General features: G+C 39.0%; 1 protein-coding gene across 1 annotated transcript in view; it reads left to right on the top strand.

The window, feature by feature from the left end:
* MINAR2 (membrane integral NOTCH2 associated receptor 2) overlaps positions 1 to 18,964 on the top strand; it is a 26,812-nt gene that overhangs the window by 6,404 nt on the left and 1,444 nt on the right. The window contains exon 2 of the mRNA XM_044657622.1: positions 10,621 to 10,860. Within this exon, the coding sequence (XP_044513557.1) occupies positions 10,621 to 10,860 (240 nt within the window). The remainder of the gene's footprint in view (positions 1 to 10,620; positions 10,861 to 18,964) is intronic.

Below are 18,964 nucleotides of genomic sequence, written 5' to 3'. Positions count from 1 at the left end.
GCACCCACGCCTCTGCTCAGCCGGCACTCTGCGCGCCCAGCGTCCACTCTCTGCTCCCGCGCGTGCGCTCAGCTTTCGCGTGCGTTCTTGACTTAATGGGGTCCTAAGTCTTGCTGCTCTCAGGAACAGGTCCCGGAGCTGCTGATGACTCGATGGGTGCCCCAAACTTGCTCTATTTCTTTTTAGCTGGGTTCGAAGCTATAGGTGAGTGTGGAGGGGGTGGGGGTGGGGCGGTTGCTCAGCTCGCGATTTAAGGAGAGCCCTTTTTAGCCTGGAAATGTCTCGATTCCACGTACCTTCCACGCTGTGCCCTGTTGTGGGGTTCCTCCGTTCGTCTGGACTTGTTTTTATGTCCCCTTGAGGAGTTTTGTGTGTTTCGGTCAGGAGAGGTTAAGAGCTGCTTCTTACTCTGCCGCCATCTTAACCCGGAACCTCTGGGCAAACTCTCCTATTCTTTTAAAATTTATTTTGTTTTTAGTAATAGAATTTAATTCCAAGTATCTCTATTGTCAGAGAGCTTTGTAGTGAAAACTCCAGGTTTGGGCCAGGTTACCCTTTGAAAGAATGCAAGACTCCAAAACTTAGCTTAAAATAAAAAGAAAAATTTATTAATGTGGAAGTCATGTTGAGAGGTAGAGAGACAGTGTGCAGGTAGAACACGCCCTCCCCAAGGAGATGGTGAATGGGAATTTTATACCCTTTTGACAACAGGGCCTACATGACTAGAGAAAGGATGATGATGGCATGTTACTGGGTCTCTGGAACCTGAAATGGGTCATGTGGTTTTGTCCTATGCCTCAAAATGAAAAGGAGGTTAACTGTCCAGTTTAGAGGATAATCAAATATCTGGAATATAAAGCAAATGTTTATTAGGAGCTAGCTGGGAGATGCCTATCTGTGCTCATCAAGATGAAAAGAGAACCACCCCACACCTAGCAGACTGGCTAATATGACAGCAAAGAAAAGTAATAAATGTTGGAGGGAAGGTGGCAAAATTGGGACACCAATACATTGTTGGTGGAGTTGTGAATTGGTCCAACCATTCTGGAATGCAATTTGGAACTATGCCCAAAGGGCCTTAAATGAATGCCTGCCTTTTGATCCAGCCACACTACTGCTGAGTTTGTACTCCAAAGAGATAATAGGGAAAAGAAGTGTGCAAAAATATTTATAGCTGCGCTCTTTGTGGTGGCAAAAAAATTGGAAAATGAGGGAATGCCCTTTGATTGGGGAATGACTGAACAAATTGTAGTATCCATTGGTTCTGGAATATTATTGTGATGAAAGGAATAATAAACTAGAGGAATTCCATGTGAACTGGATTGGAATGATCTCCAGGAATTGATGCAGAGTGAAAGGAGCAGAACCAGGAGAACATTGTACACAGAGACTGATACACTGTGGCACAATCAAAAGTAATGGACTTCTCTACTAGCAGCAGTGCAATGATCCAGGACGATTCTGAGGGACTTATGAGAAAGAACGCTATCCACATCCAGAGAAAGAATTGTGGTAGAAACACAGAAGAAAAAAAATTTCCTCGATCACATGGTTTGATGGGGATATGATTGGAGATGTAGACTCTAAATGATCTCTCTATTGCAAATATTAATAATAAGGAAATAGGTCTTGATCAGTGATACATGTAAAACCCAGTTGAATTGCTTGTTGGCTGTGGGAAGGGAGAGGGAGGAGGGGAAGGAAAGAATACGAATCATGTAAGTCTGGAAAAATATTCTAAACTTAATTAATTAACTAATTAACTAATTTTTAAAAAATAAAGCTACTAAAAAATGAAGGGAGAAGCCAGAAGGGCTCAAAGTCACCTTTCCTAACACTGCAGGAATTCAAGAAAAAATAAGTCTTTTATATAAATTCTGACTAGGAGACAATTTGGAGTGTTGGGGTGTCTAGGAGAAGCCTGTACCCACATATCTCAACTTCTCTCTCTCCTTCCAGCATCATACAACACATCATTTGACAAATATACAGATTATGTCTTTTGGGCTTCCATTTTTCATTTCAGCCTCTATTATTCTTATAACACAAGTTATTCTTCAAGTAGTTAAGTCTATACCTGTATATAATGCTCTCTTGGTTCTACTCATTTCGCAGTTCTTTATTTCATTTAGTTCTTTCCAAGATTAAAAAAAATTAAATTGCTCATTGTTTCTTTTGGATATTCCATCACAATCACATACCACAATTTGCTTAGTCATTCCCCAACTGATGGTCATCACCTAGATTACCAGTTTACCACAAAGAACACTGGTATAAATATTTTGGAACATATAGGTTCTTTTCCTTTTTCCCGATCTCCTTGGGGAAAAGACCCAAGATTGGCATTACTTGGGTATACCCCAAAATTGGCATTAAGGATATGCATACCTCTCTGGGAGTAATTCCAATTTGCTCTCCAAAGTGATTGAATCTGTAAGTGTGGAATTGGGGTAAATCAAGGATCACTAAGCATTCATCTTGGAAGGGAACTGGAAGCTGACCCCATGGAACCCTGAGAGAATTCTGTTTGGGAGGGGCCAGCAGCAAGAGGAATTTGGAGCAATCTTTCTCAAATGTCATTTCACTCTTGACTGGGACTGGGATCCTGGGGGGTTGGTTCTTTGATTGGGAGGTTTTGATTTTGGGGTGGATCCTGAGTGAAATGGGTTCCTCTGTACTTTTATTAGTGACTATTGGGTGATCACAAATATCAACAAAGAAGACATTGAGCAGCAATTCTCCAATTTGGCTAGAGAGTCTGAACTCCTGAGGGAGTGGGCTTGAATGGGGGGGGGGTCCCTTCCTTGATCCTGCTTGAATCAATTGATCCTGTTACTTCCCCTTTTATATTAGTTTAGAAATATTTGATAGGAGATTGTAGGGGGAAGAGAGAGAGTAGGCTACTGTGACCAAGCCTCAGAAGAAGTCCAGAGCTACTCTCTTGGGAAGAAGACATAGCTGTTAGTGAAGTTCATCCTTTCCCTTCTTCCTTGATTCCCCTATACCTTTTTCCCCTGTTTCCTGAATTTAATTTATCATTTAATAAACTCCTGATAGTTTGATACTTAGAGTCTGGAGCAGTTACACTGAGGTGGGGAAGTGATTGATCTGGTGGCTGAGGGGCAGATTATTCATTACCTGACTCCATCTTGATGGGCAAAAGTTAACTTGAACTTAGGAGTGGCGAGACTTGTCTCAACAGGCCTGGTTCTGAGGGTGGGAGCCAACTCATTAGGGTCACAACTGAACCCCAACACCTTCCTTCAACATCCCCACTATAGATTTGCCAGTTTGGGAACCTCTTTGAGTTTGTTCCCTCATAGATCTTCCCTGGGGTAAGGGTGAGTGATTAGCTGATCTGGCCCATTGAAAGCTAACAAGGGGGGAGTCTAGATACACCCCCCCTACCATCAATACTCACCCTCATACAGATCAGTTCACCATTCCACCAATAATGTATTAGTGCCCACATTTCTCATTTAGCCAATCTTATGGGTGTGAGATGGTATCTCAGAATTGTTTTGATTTGCATTTCTCTGTAGTCATTTAGTGCATTTTTTCATATACCTTTTATGATTTTGATTTCTTCACCTAAGAATTCTGTGTTCATATTCTTTTCCCATTTATCAGTTGGGGGATGGCTCTTATTCTTATAATTTTGACCAAGTTCTCTCTATATTTTAGTTTTTTTTTTGTTTTTTTTTAAACCCTTGTACTTCGGTGTATTGTCTCATAGGCGGAAGATTGGTAAGGGTGGGCAATGGGGGTCAAGTGACTTGCCCAGGGTCACACAGCTGGGACGTGGCTGAGGCCGGGTTTGAACCTAGGCCTGGCTCTCAATCCACTGAGCTGCCCCCTGACCTTTTTTGTGTAAAAAATGTTTTATTATTATGTTGATGTAGTTCTCGGATTTGTTTTAAGAGGTATACTCCCATGTATTTTATTCCATCTGTGATTATTTTAAATAGTTCTCTTTCTACCTCTTCTTATAGGACTTTATTGTATTATATAAAAATGCTGATGATTTATATGAGTTCATTTTACTATCTTGTTATTTTGTCAAAATTATTGATGGTTTTAAATAACTTTTTAGTGGAATCTCTATTTTCCACATATACCATCATATTTTCTGTAGAATGAGACTTTCTCATTCTTCTTACAAAACTTTTTTTATGTTAGACAATTGGAATGCTATTTATCCTCATTATTGTTCATATTATTCTCATTATTGTTCATATACACATACTGAAAAAATCCACACAAGAGTTCAAGAAACCTTAGTCCCCTTATTGTGAGAAAATATGTCCAATAAATTATATTGCTTGCGGAAAATATGGATCCAACATTTCCTGTTTCATACTAAGTACTAGCTATTTCTTGCTAGCTGGAAGACTATAATAGATACACAGTGGAATAGTAGTGTTTGGCATTAATTAAAAGGTTATTTTTTTAATATTTTAAGTATATAGGTACTTTGGGATTAGTAATTGAGGGGATTGTTTAAAATGTCTGGGTTTGGGGGCAGCTGGGTGGCTCAGTGGATTGAGAGCCAGACTCAGAGATGTTCAAATCTGACCTCAGACACTTCCTAGCTGTGTGACCCTTGGCAAGTCATTTAACCCCACCTTGCCTAGCCCTTACTGCTCTTCTGCCTTAGAACCAATACTCAGTATTGATAGGAAGGTAAGGGTTTTTTGTTTTTTTTTAGTTTTTTTAAATAATAAAATAAAATAAAATGTCTGTGTTTTTCATTTTAATTAAACTTGGTTCAGTAGATCATTTTATTCCAAAGAAATTTATTTGGTTATAGAAACTTTTCCTTCAAACATTTAATCTCGACCTCAATTTTCTCATCTGTAAAAACAGTTGAATTCAATGATTTTTGCAGTTCCTTTCAGCTATATGTCTAATTATTTAATACTTAACACTAAATATAAGTAGAAAAATTTCCACTAAAATAGTGGAATTTAATAAATTTATACATAGTGTTGGACAGGGCCTAATCTAAGATATGAAAACATACTTTTCCACTCACATATGAGGAGACTGAGACTCAACAAAAGCATGTAAAGGTATGTACTCCAACTAAAATTACCAATTGATGAAATTCCAAAACAGAAGAAAGGAAAAGATCATAAACCTGACAATCGAGATATGTGGATTTAAGATCTATCTATAATATCCATTATTAATCTATCTATCTATCTATCTATCTATCTATCTATCATCTTAGATATTTCTTATCTGGCTTCAATTTATAGTATAGAGTTTTTAGGGGAAACTACTTCTAACCATGTTCAGCATAAGATCTTGCATGGTATTATGGCTAAAAGTCTCCTAATTGGCTATTAGCAAAAAGAACTGATGGTGTAGGAATTTTACATATGCAAACTATTACCTTCTTGAAGTATTCTTGCCTTTTTAAGTTATTATGATACAAGACTGCTTTGAGCCTCCTCCTGGGAGGTCATAGAGATGATTTTTTTTTCCACCACAGAATGCAAGTTGCATCAGCAATCCTGTAGACATATAGCAATAGAAGCATAAGTCCTCCCCTCCTCATAGGTGTTTTGGCCATATCTATCCTATGTGCATATCTCTACAAATTACTTTAAAAGCTCTGTGAAAGATGGACTAGAACAGTGATGGCAAACCTTTTAGAGTCTACATGTCCCACAAAACTTTTTTTATGTTAGATAATTGGAATACTATTTATCCTCATTATTGTTCAGATACACATACTGAAAAAAATCCACACAAGAGTTCCCTTTGCCAATTGGTTGCCTCCTCTCACCTCGTCCCAAAAAAGGGAATTTGTATTTTGATTTGTTCAATCAGGGATTTAGACTTCCCTTCCATTTGTTTTAAATTTGGGCTAATCAGCAACCAGGGAATTGATCCCACAGACACTGCCCTCCTGGGTGGTGCCAGGCTAATTGAGGAATTGTGATTGGTTCCTGGGGAGTGATGTAAGAGTAAGGATTTATAAGATGAGACCCAGCAGAAAGCTTGGGGGGGGAGTATTTTCTGAGACTGAGATTTGGAGACAGACACTAAGTTGTTAGACTCTGGGTTATTAGGCAAGGAAATTCTTCACCTCCTCCCTATATTTCTCTCTTATTTTTTTTCTCTTACTAATACACCTAGCTATTAACAATCTTGTGATTTAAGGCTTAATTACAAAATATTTGGCAACTACCCACTCTAACTATTACACCCCTCCATGGATCCTGTATGGAGAAGGGTCTACTTTTCAGGATGTTGTTGACCACCTTAGGCAGCTCTCTTCAGGAAAAGCCAGGTGGGAGAGATTCCTGGGCCAGCAATTCCTACCACCATTTGATTGGGGGAGTTTATAGAATAAAATAAACTTGCCTTTTTTAAAAAACAAAATCATCCTTTGGGCAGATAATCCTGATCTGGGTTCAAGTCTGGGATTGCAAGAATTATTTTACCAATGATTCTGGTTTGGCTGTAGTCCTGACCTGAAGTCTTCTGGGTGAGGGTGAGCTACCAGGGGACCTTGTGCTCCCCCTAGGCTTGGGGGGGGGTAGAATCTTGGAGTTTCCTTCCCTTCAGCAAGCTGGCACATGTATATATACGCACTAAAACTCTCTGATGGGGATAGGGTTTGCTATAGGCAGGTCTTGATGGCCCTCTAAAACAGTGATTCCCAAAGTGGGCACCACTGCCCCCGGTGGGTGCTGCAGCAATCTAGGGGAGCAGTGATGGCCGTAGGTGCATTTATCTTTCCTATTAATTGCTATTACAATTTTTTTAAAAATTAATTTCCAAGGGGCTAAGTAATATTTTTTTCTGGAAAGGGAGCGGTAGGCCAAAAAAGTTTGGGAACCACTGCTCTAGAAGGTTCAGGGGGAAGAGCAGAAATTTTTCTATAACTTAGTTATAACTCCATGACTTTTCTTCATTCCCTTCAGTCTGTAAATGTTCATCTCCACTCTACATTTTCTGTGATGCCCCATTTCTTCCACTTTGCAATTTCCTTACTCTCAGTAGAGCTCTTCACCTGATTATCTACAGCCTTGTTACAATAGTACTTCTTTAACGTATTCAGAGGAGTTCCATAAAAGCTTTATTCCTTTGGCATCCTTCACTATCCCTGTGCCTGAAGCTTCCTCTAGCCTAGACCCTCCAGGGTGCCTGGGGGGGGGGGGGGAACGATTTCTTGCCAGAAGAGGGCCCTGGGACTTATTTTTGCAGCACTGGTGGGGTGGGCCTTGTACAGGTTGAGAAGCCCAACTGGGCTGGGGATGGAGAACTGCTGTGAAGTGTCCATGGGTATTTGATGCCCTTTGGGGGGTAATCTTCAGTTCTTTTTTTAACTCTGAACTTTTGTTTGATCTTTTTTGTGTAAACATTGCTGCCACCACACAACAAATAGTTTGTTCTATACTAAAAATAAAAGTTTTCAAAGTAAAAAAGAACCCAAACAACTCAGCTCCATGGAGGGCAGAGACAGTTGAAGTTCTGATCTAGTCCCAAGGAGGAGTTAGGGTGGGAAGTCAGATGGGTGCAGGTCATTCAGAATGAGCCTCCCTGGCTGTTTCCTTCCGTCCTGCCATCCAGGCATCCAGGGTGCCTGCATGCAACCTGTGAACAGGGTTTGGCCTGTTCTTCCATAAAAGTTGCCTTGTCTCCCCCTGAGCCTTGGCCTCCTCTCCTGAGGGAAGTTCATAGGGGCCCTGGATCAGACAGGGGAAGGAGAAAGCAGAGTGGCCTGAGTTCTCTGCTCAGGGGAGTAAGCACAGAGGGGTGGGAAGTTGCAGTAGAGAAGGGGAAGGGAGCAACTTTGAAGGGGACAGTGTGTGCCTACAGAGAAGTCTCTGAGTGCTATCTTTGGCATGTGTGCCATAGGTTCACCATCATGGGACTAGAATAAAGAGAGACTTGAGTAAAGGAGACCAAAGAAGACTTGTCTTCCTGGCATTGTTAGTTAACCCCTCTCTGGGGTTAGTATATGCATGAAGGAAGGAATGGTCCCGTACCAGGCTGCTGGCAATGTTTTAGACATGAAGACAATGTTTTAGAGATATTGTGAAAATATAAACAGGGCTTGTAAAATGATTGCATATATGATATCTAAGAGAGTGAGAGGACATGAGAGGCAGAACCAAGATGGTGGATTAGAAGCAGGAAAGCTCAAAACCACTATGAGAATCTTCTCCAACCCGTGTTAAAATATCACCATAAAACTAATAGAGGAGTGAAAGAACCAACAAGGAGACAGAGTGAAGCAACTTTCATGCAGAGAACAACTTAAAAGATAGGCAAAGAGCATCTGGGGGGCTGCGGTGAGAGGGGAACACAGCCAGCAGAAGGTTAGAGCAAGGAATAAGGCATAAGCAAACCCCTCCCACCCCACAGCTACAGTTCCAGGTTCTGTATCTGGGACCAAGCCAACATCCAGACCTTGAGATCCTACTGGGGCCAACAGAAGTGTAACCCAATGTACATCACTTAAAGTTTCAAGCAAACTTGCAGTGAGGTCCGGAATTCCAGCCTGGGGCAGTCTGAGCTGCACAGCCAGATCTGTGTGGGCCAGAGCAAGGCCAGGAGTCCCAGCCCAAGCTTGTGGTGAGGACCTGAAAATTAGTAGACCCAGAGCTGAGTTATTGATCCCTGGCAGGGATAGAACATAAATATGTAGTGGACTCAGCCTCCAGTTTTGCTAAGCAGCAAAGCAGGTGTTTTTATTTATTTTTATTTATTTTATATATTTATTATCATAAAAGACTGTTGACATAAAAGGGCAAAATAAATAATAATATTAGAGGAATAGGACTTAAAAAAAAAAGAGGACAACAGGAGAATATAGATTGGAATTGGCTTAATAAAGGGCCAAAATAGAAAAGGGAAGAGCCTATCTCTCCCCTTTCTCTTATCTTCTTCCACTTTTACTATCCTATGGATTAAGATAGATTTCTATACCCATCTTAGTGTGGGCATTATTCCCTCTTTGTGTCTATTCTGATGAGAGTAAGATTCAAGTATTGCCCACCTCCCATCTTTCCCTCCATTGTATTAACTCTTATATACCTCCTTATGTGAGATAATTTTTTCTGTTCTACCTCTACCTTCTGTTTTCTCTCATTGCAATCATTTTTCTCATTCCTTAATTTTGTATTTTTAACATCATTCCATTATAGTCAACTTACTCCCATGCCCTCTACTTATATATCCCTATACTCCTATACACCTTCTAATTGCCCTAAGATTAGTAAAGTTCTTAGAGTTATGAGTATCATATTTCTCTATAGAAATTTAAACAAACAGTTTAATCTTTTTTAATCCTTTATATTTTCTCTTTCTTGTTTACCTTTTTATGCTTCTCTTGAGAATCAAATTAACTGCTCAGTTCATCAAGAATGCTTGGGTGGCTCAGTGGATTGAGAGTTAGACCTAGAGACAGGAAGTCCTAGGTTCAAATCTGGCCTCAGATACTTCCTAGCTGTGTGACCCTGGGCAAGTCATTTAACCCCCATTGCCTAGCCCTTACCACTCTTCTGCCTTGGAGCCAGTACACAGTATTGACTCCAAGACAGAAGGTAAGGGTTTAAAAAAAAATTCTTAAAAGTCTTCTATTTCATTATCCATTTTCTGTCTGAAGGATTATACTCAATTTCACCAAGCAGCTGACTCTTAATTGTAATTCTAGCTCCTTTGTCTCACAGGACATTATGTTCCAACGTCTCTAATCTTTTAATGTAGAAGCTGCAAAATCCTGTGTTATCTTGACTGTGGGTCCACAATATTTAAATAGTTTCTTGTGGCTGCTTGGCCTGGAAGTTCAGGAATTTGGCTATAATATTCCTGGAAGTTTTTATTTTGAGATTTCTTTTCAAAAGTGACTTATAGATTCTTTCAGTTTTACTCCCCCCTCCCCTTTAAAAGAATATCAAGGTAGCTTTCCTTGATAATTTCCTGTAATATGGTATCTAGACTTTTTTGTTATGATTTTAAGTTAGTTCAATAATTTTTGAAATATCTCTCTTCTATTTTCCATGGCAGTTGTATATGTATGGTTTGAAATCCAGCAGTGAGAGAACTAACTAAACATGGGGAAAATTAGCTCAATTCAGAGAAATCTAGTCAAATTCTGATGTTCTGAATCAGCCTAATAGCAGTAGAAACATAGCATGGCCACTGTCCCATTACACCATTGTAATAGCTTAACAAAAACCTTGCTGAACGACAAATGAAGAAAGAACTTTAAAATATTTTCCTTTACTGTTCCTGTAAAGTGGGACTACTTCAAATTCCATGGCCTCCTTGAGTGAAGCATCTGAGGATTCAATCTCTTAATAAATGACTTCTGTCTTTCCTTGTAACATTATCTGGCACTCACACATTTAAGTACTTCTTGAGGTATGTCATAATTTCAGAATGAAAAAGAAACTCAAATTATATAACTTATAATTTATATATGGTGTCAAATGGTAAGGCCAGGTTACAAACAAATATTTCAATTTCATTTTTTTCTCTAACTGGAAAAAATAGACTTTAATTTTAGACAACATTTTATCCTGAGTGAAAAAGTAATAGCATTGGGATTGCCTTGAAAGCAAATTACAAAAGTCTTTTTCCTTTAATCTTTTTCAGAGAGAAAAGAGAAATGTTGCTGAGCAGCTTCATGGCAAACTAAGTGTGAAAGACTCAATGATTATTGATAGCATTTTGGGTGACCACATTACCTCCTTTACTTTGAAACGGAAGAATAATCTTTTGTATGGGGACATAAGGATAGAGGAGGCCATGGAAGAAAGAAAGCAGAGGCCTTCTTGGACCATTCAAGATTATGATAAACATTCTGTGCAGTCTAACCTTTCTGGCTATCTGAAGGTACTGAGTTAATAACATCCATCTTTTGAAGTGTGTGTGGATTAAGCAATTAATATCTCATTTATCAAAGAAAAACTTATGATACCACTGGGACTACTCTGATTATAATTATTTTAAAAGTGGGATTCTGAGTCTCCCTTCAATGAATAAGAAGCAAATTTTCTTTTTTATAGTATCCTGGACTTTAGCTTCTCTTTCTATCATTTTTTTTAAATCCTTACCTTCTGCCTTAGTATGAATTCTAAGACAGAAGAGCAGCAAGGACTAGGAAACTGGGGTTAAGTCACTCAAGTCCACATATCTACGAAATATCTGAAGCCAGATTTGAATCTAGGTATTCCTGACTACAGGCCTGGTGATCTATCCACTGTGCTACTGTAAGGGTGAAAAAGGGGTTTTATGGGTTCAATATATTAAAGATGGTCGCCAGAGGATTGAACTATTATCAATCCTCAATTAAGAATAATCTTAAATGAAAATTGACTTTTATGGAAATTTATTTACATGAGAGAAGAGAGAGAGGAAGAAAATAAAGAATCTATCTCACTAATTAGTCCAGGTAGATCTTAACCCTCAGCAGAGGGTTAAAGGGCCTGAGGCCTGGAGGTGAATAGAGCAAACATCATTCACAGAGTCTATAAAAGAAAGTTTCTTAATAGAAGTTCAGGAAGATTCAGTCTTTAAACTCTCCAAGTGGAACAGTCTTGGTCAGAACCAGTAATGCTCCCTCAGGTCCCCTTCACCAAACCAGAAGCAGCCTCACTCACTCAATTCCCTCTTTTATAGGAGTCACGTATATGTCACTTCCAGTGCCTTCCCCTAGCCTGCATGTCCAATCACAATAGATGCTTTTGCATAGAAAGTGTAGGGGCCGGTGCCTCAATTCTGATTCGTTACTCACTCTAGCACACGTGGGTTAGGATCTCCCAGAATTGGAAGGTGCTCTCACCTTTGGTGATTAAATCTAAAGACGGGCAGTGTAGACTTAATCCAATTATCACACTACCTAGCTGCCCCAGGTTTTTCTTTCTTCATATAAGCCCTTTGGCTTGTTTTCTGTTTTACTGCCAACCTTGGATGGTATAGAGGAAGATAAAAGTAGGCAGCACAGAAATTTATCATATTTGTGGCTGAAGTGAAAAGATTTTTGAAGGAGCAAAGGTTAGAATTAGTGAGGAAAATTAAGAAGTTACGCTAAATGCAGGATTAAAAAAACAATGTAATCCTTTATTACCATGAAAATGATAACTAACAATTTATCAGATTAGATATGACATTAGAGACCTAGTGATCAGCAGGGAAAGTTAATCATGAATTGCTATCTTAATGATGGCATCAACTAAAAAAGTAATTTGAACAAAGGAAAAGTATATAACAAACTCCTGTTTTTTTCTTCTTCCCATAACTAGAGGGTGTTCTCTTTTCTCATCTCCACTTCTTAGGAATTCTTTATTCCGTTCAAGGTTAAGCCAAAGCAGCTAGGTGGTGCAGTGGATACAATACCAAACCTGGAGTTAGGAAGATTCAAAACTATCCTGAGAAACTCAGTAGCTATGTGACCCTAGGCAAATCCCTTTTGTCTGCCCCAATTTTCTCAGTGTAATATGTAACAATCTATTTCCTAGAGTTGTGCAAATAAAATGAAATCATATTTTTAAATGCTTTGTAAATTTGAAGTGCTATATAAATGCTTATTATTAATGTTAATATTATTATCTCTCATTAGAGGCCTTTCCAAATCTCGGCAATTGTTAAAACTTTTTTATCACCATGAAATTATTTGTATTCAATTTTATATATAACTGGAGGTTCAACAGGAGAAGGACAAAGCTATCCTCATTGTTTCTGGTCAACCACATGTGCTAACTTGGTATTTGGGTGTTTTGGAGATGATGCTGACCATGTGTACTTGAGCCCAAAATATTCTTTTTCTTGAAAATTATGAAACAATCATCTTTTTGACCAATAAGTAGGAAGAGGTGAAGGAAGGATCCAGTAATCAGTTGCTTTACTTTTAAAGTTTCAGTGAGTCATTAGCTCTTTTTGTTCAGTAACCAATAATAATATCATTAATTTTTTTCAAAACACAAAACATCTATAGTGCTGAGTCCCTCAAGGATAGGAGCAACTGTGTCATCATCAAAGCACCCAAGTCCTGAGACATCAAATGCCTAAATTGGGAGGGGAGCTTTATATATTTATGAATTCCCTGTTGGACCAATATCAATGTGGATCAATATAAGCATGTGTACATATACATATGTGTACATACATACAAATATTGAATTGAATTGGAGAAATCTACCTCTTCTCTATAATTCTATCTTTTGAAAGGTAACTAAAGATTCTCTAAATGGCAGAATATTCTGTACAATAGAGGCATAGCATATACTACTTACTGTCCATATAACTTCTCTGAGATATTTCTTTGCAAATTCCAATCCCAGTTTTTAATAAATTCTTCAAATATCATTGGTACATTTAAGTATCCCTTGCTATTATTTGGAAAAATCTCTTCATAACAATATTTGTCCCTACCTTTACCAGTGACATGAGATTCTAGCAGGTCCTGGGCCAAACACTTTCCCTTCATTAATAGCAACAGATTACTAAACCCCAGGCACATTATTTCAGTGCTCCTTTCCTGAAGACTCATTTTTTTATCTGAGCAAATATATTTGTGGTAGGCTAGCCTAACCATCAGGCTCAAAATTAGAAAGAAACTAGTCACTCATGTCAATATTTAGTTGATAAGAGATATAGTCTCTTAGTCATAGTGGGAGGATAGGGAACAGATAAAGTATATTCAGTTAAGTGCCTTGAGCACAACTTTTATGTAATAATTTTGGTCATGCAGTCTGTAGTCAGAAACTTGAGGAAGGAGATGCAGTTCCTCATGTCCTTGTTCTTTTATATCAGGTGATTCAGAAGACATGTCAAAGGCCAGACAGAACCTGTCTGCTAAGATATTTAAGTCTCAGAGATGGTTTCAGTTCTTTTTAAGGAAAAGAACTAACCTGGTGTATATGGTATGGTATACTTGTAGATGTTGAGGAAATGGATTTCTGACACAGATATATCATGGAATGCAGGAGGCAGTGAGAAGATTATTTGGAACCCTGGAGCAGGGGACTGTTGGGAACCTTATCAGACTTCAGGGGAAGTCTGGTCTTGAACTTGAGAGGAGAGCCAGCTCCCAGAGTCTTCTAAAGGACTGGAAATTCCCCCCTAAAGCTGAGATTCCCAACTGCTCAAGGAAGCCTTTAGCCTGAAGACATCTTGTTGTGCTAGGCTGAGGAATATATGACAATCAAATCAATGGCCAGTTACCTCAGAGGGATCAACCTGAGGAGAATGGTCAAGCCTGAAACTCATCTGTCCCTCAACAGCTAATTCTAGAGACTATATTCTTTTATTTAGCCTAGATTAGCCATAACAGACAACATCATCAGATAAAGAGGCTCAGACCAGCCCAGGCTTTTGGCCAAGGGCTGAAAGACTTGAACTACTGATCTTTTCCTTCAGTGAGTTTCCTAAACCTTGTCCCTTGATACCCTCTCATTAAACTTAATCTAACTTATTTGGAAAAGTCAAATTTATTATCTAAAGAGGAACAAAGGGGAGATAGGTAGGTGGAGGGTTTCCTTGGAGGGTGAGCTCTCTCAGACTCCAGTCAAACCAAATTTCCCCAGTTGTCCCTCATTGCTCGCCCTCTGGCATTTCTGTTCAGGGAAGTACTCCAAGAAGGAGGGTTAGGTTAAGTAAAATTTCCTAATCAAATGTCAATACTTTTCTCCTGAGGAGTTTCTAAGCTGATAAAGATTGCTGTAACACCTTGCCCATTCCCTTCCACTCTAACTAGTGACATTTGCTCTCTGTACCAAAGGAGGGGATACTCTGACAGGTCAGGTCATCAAGCCTCCTGACCATAGATATCAACAATTGAGGGTGTTCCCCTCTTTCCTTTTAACAATGTTCTTTCTACAATATCCCAATCCTCGGTGGCAAGGTCCTAAAAGTCATATAGAAAAAGTCAATAGATATGTTCACTACTTTATGTCTGTTTTTGGATAATCTTAATCTTGAGAATGTCTGACACATGGAACTCTGGAAGAAGAAAAAAATTAAACTAAAAAGAGGCAAAAACAAAACAGAAGACAAGCAATGTAATAGTTCTATGAATATGATGAATATGGCCAGCAATCCTGTTTTCTTTCCTTAGGAAGGATTCAGGCTTGAATCTATATGGTGGGTGATGTAAGATTTTTGCAATTCATTGTATCAATGTAAAAAAGTGATGATAAGCAGGACAACACTGAATAACAGAGCTACACTGAGGGAGACACTTCAGAGAACCATAGTTCTGCCAAAGTCTCCAATCTTCATCATGATTTATATTCATGGATAGCAGTGATGGCCTGCGGGTCAGATGCGGCCCCTTGAAATGTTCTATCCTGCCCTGCCACATTATTCCTAATCTGACAAATACAATGAGTAGGATACAATACAATGAAACTTATTTCCTTTCCTTTGGCCCTCTCTTTAAAAAGTTTGCCCATCACTGATCTATAGTCTATTCTAGTGTTAGTCAATGTTGTGATTCATCCTATTCTCCCATATCATCTCCATACTCCTTGGGAATCCCATGGAAATTGTAACGAATATGAAATCTTGTCCATTTAGAAGCTTACAGTTCCCCTTCATTCACTGAAGCTAGGTAGATTGTTTCTTCTCCCAACCCTCCCCTCAACCAGAATAAAGCAATGCCAACCCTTAATCCTCAAAGCCCTCCCTTATCCAGTGAGCACTAAGATAATGTATTGGCAACAGCACAAAAGGGCTCTCTGTTCCAGATTATGTAGTATTGCCAGTCCTTCTGACCATACCAGGGTCCATTCAATTGGGACTGACTGTACTCCTGCCTAATCTGTTACCAATGGGACTCACAAAACTTCCTTGTGCCACTGGAGCCTGAGCCTTATCTCTACCTTCACAACACAAGCAGATTGCCACCTACCAGGGTTTTAGTGTCAACACTGCAGCTACTCCCCCCTTCCCCAGTTCAAAGGATTTTATTTAGTAAGAAGACAGAAAAGCATTGGGTGGGCCAACATTGATTCAATCTGTGTCCTGCTTTCCTATAAACAGAGGTAAGCAATTTCCATGTAACAAATAATCTTGATTGTCCAGTGTTTCAAATAAAAAGATGAGATTTCAGCTGGTTCTGTAATACGGGTTCATGTAATTTACGAGGAGATAGTATTAATTAGGTTCACTTTAGCTCTTCTCTTATTAAAATGTCACAAGGAATTGGGATTGATGGGCAAGCATGACTGCAATCTTGTGCTGCTACATGCTCAAGTTTTTAACAATATTTTTTAACTGGAATCACCCACACTGACTCAACACAAGTAGCTGATTTCCCACGCAGACTCTAGAACAGTAGATGTATTTTCATCACCAAGTGCCAGTAGCTGTTATTTTTACTAAGGTTGTTAAGATTTTAGTGATGGAACTAATGCCAGCATGGGCTTTAGTTCAGGTTCTATGTTGGGACTAAATGGGGCACTTTCAAGTCCTTGAAGTTTTTTTTTTTTTAAATGAGATTTACAGTAGGTTGTAGCTTTTTTGGACATGGGTCCTCATCTCTATAGAGAAATATATATAATACATGTGGTCTTGTTATGCCCTTAGCTGGGTCAAGGGCTACAGGGGCCAATCAAGTCCCAGGAACAGCTTTTACTTCCCCCCATTAGGGAAAAGTAATTCTTACTGTGAAGAAACAAAAATATATCATAGGTTTGGTTCCCATTACTAGTCCTAACATTTAGGACAAACCTTGGGCCCACATTTCCTCATCTATCTCTTCCAGGAGGTCCCAGAATGAGAACCACTTTATAGTTCACGGCTCTGGAGTAAATCAGTCATTTCTCCATTTAAGCTACTAAAACTATTTCACATACATTCCTTTAAGTGGGGGTGCAGTTGGACTTTTATGCTGGGATGCAGTGATTTCCCAGGAAGGACCAAACACTACCTTTTCAAGTACCTTTCCAGCACCTTTTACCAAAGATTCCTACCAAATTACATGAAGCATAGTTCCTAATTGCATCCCACATACCCTATAAAAAGTTCCAAGAAATTACTTCAAATCTACTTTTCCATCTATCTACTATGCACTAGCAGTAAGATTTACTAATGGAGATATCTTTAAAAAAGGAGTATTTGAAATTAATGAAACCCCTCCAAAAAGTATCCTATTTACACAGGGATTTCATAGTCAAGTAGAATAGCTGTTGAAGCCCATAAAAAAAAAAAATCAAGGTAGTTATATTTCAGATAAAGTTTAAAGTATCTTTTTCTTTGCCAGTTAGGTAAGTACTATTAACAATATAAAACCACCTATTCCCTGCAAGAGCATACTTTCATTCTCTTAAATTTTGTACTTTTTTTTACTGGATAGGTGAGGGGGCAAAATTTCCAATCCCTAGTCCCAACCCTTCACTTCAATTATCCCTTTCTAATTTGAAGATGAACAATTCTGACTCACTTTTCCTAATTTAGCAGTCATTCTGAACAAATTTTGTATTGGTTGTGCCAATTGTGGTAATTCTGACTTGACCAATCTAGCCTGCCACATCAGGTTTGTAAAAGTGAAATTTGGGAAATGCCATCTAAAAGTATATATATATATTTTCTATGGACACGTGGGAACTATCAAACTACATTTCCCATGGTCCAACAGGTTTTCGGTTCCGGTTCTTTGGGCGTGGGGACGTCTGCGTCCCCACACAGAGAACAGTTTAAAATGAGAGGAAATCAGAAAGTAAGGCTTTTTTTTTTTAGCCTCTTTAGCTACCTAAGCGCATGGAGGTAACAATAATGGCTGGGGTGGCAGTTTTGAATTCTTACAAGCACATGGTCTAATGACTTTATCTATCAGCATGGCTTTAATTAAAATACTAATTTATATATTTATATCAGTCTTTATCATTTTTAATCTTAATAGGTTCCAGATTGGAACAAAATGAGGCAATTGTGGATTGACAGTTAATGAAAAAAGTTTTAATTAGTCATAGAACAAAAGGCTCTTTTGAGAAGAGAAAGCATATTAATGAAGATGTGTCACTGATTCCCTAAATCTAGCTTTTCTGGATCACTGCGAATCTGCAATCATAAATCTGGAGGAAGCTGTAAAGCAGTGATGGTGAACCTAAGGCATGGGTGCTAAAGATGGCATGCAGAGTACGCTCTGTGGGCACCCACCCTCCCCCAACCCAGAGTTTGTTACTAGAAAAGCAGAGGGACTCTGGTGGAGCTGCTCCTCTCCCCCTCTCCACCAAAGGACATTTTTTCACATCCCCTACCCCTCAGCCCAGCAGGGAAAGAAGAGCACACAGTGAGTAAGGTGAGAGGCTCACAGGTGGCAGAGCCGGAGGGAAGCAGCACACTCAGACCAATCCCCTGCCCCTCTCTACACTCACTGAGGGCATTCCTCACTTCACCCGCCCTTCCACCCAGCAGCCCATTGGGAGTACTTTCTCCCTTCCCTGTGTGTGGGAGGGTACTCTGGGGGGGGGGGAGGGAGGGGGCTGGCACTGTCTCCAAAAGGTTCACCATCACTGATAAAGCTTTTTATGCCCTGATACCTTTTTATTCATATCATGGGCCTGAGCTTTTAGTATACTTACTAAACCAGTCAAGTCCCAAACCTCATTTTAGTACCTTTAAAGAAAAATAACTACTATAGTATACATGACTCCTCTTAATAACACAAGTGAATAAAGAAATCATACAGTAAAAGGCTGTCTAAAATAAATAATTCCAACTTCATTTCAGTTTTCACCACTTCATATAGTTTTCTGGATTGGAAATTCCAATCTATTTCTTTCTGTCCTAACACCTTTTTTTTTTGTTCAGGATGCAAGAGGGAGAAAAAGGACAGATTTTTCAAATCTTTCATTTGAAATAGCTGTCTACTTTATGAATTTTGCATTCTTTCAGATTTTATCATTAAGATTTTTTTTTACAGATTTTTGACAAATATAGTTTTTTTAACATTTATTAATATTCATTTTTAACATGGTTACATGATTCATGCTCC

Source organism: Gracilinanus agilis, chromosome 1, assembly GCF_016433145.1.
Source record: "Gracilinanus agilis isolate LMUSP501 chromosome 1, AgileGrace, whole genome shotgun sequence".
Classification (NCBI taxonomy): Eukaryota; Metazoa; Chordata; class Mammalia; order Didelphimorphia; family Didelphidae; genus Gracilinanus; species Gracilinanus agilis.
This window is presented reverse-complemented; position numbering and strand designations above follow the sequence as displayed.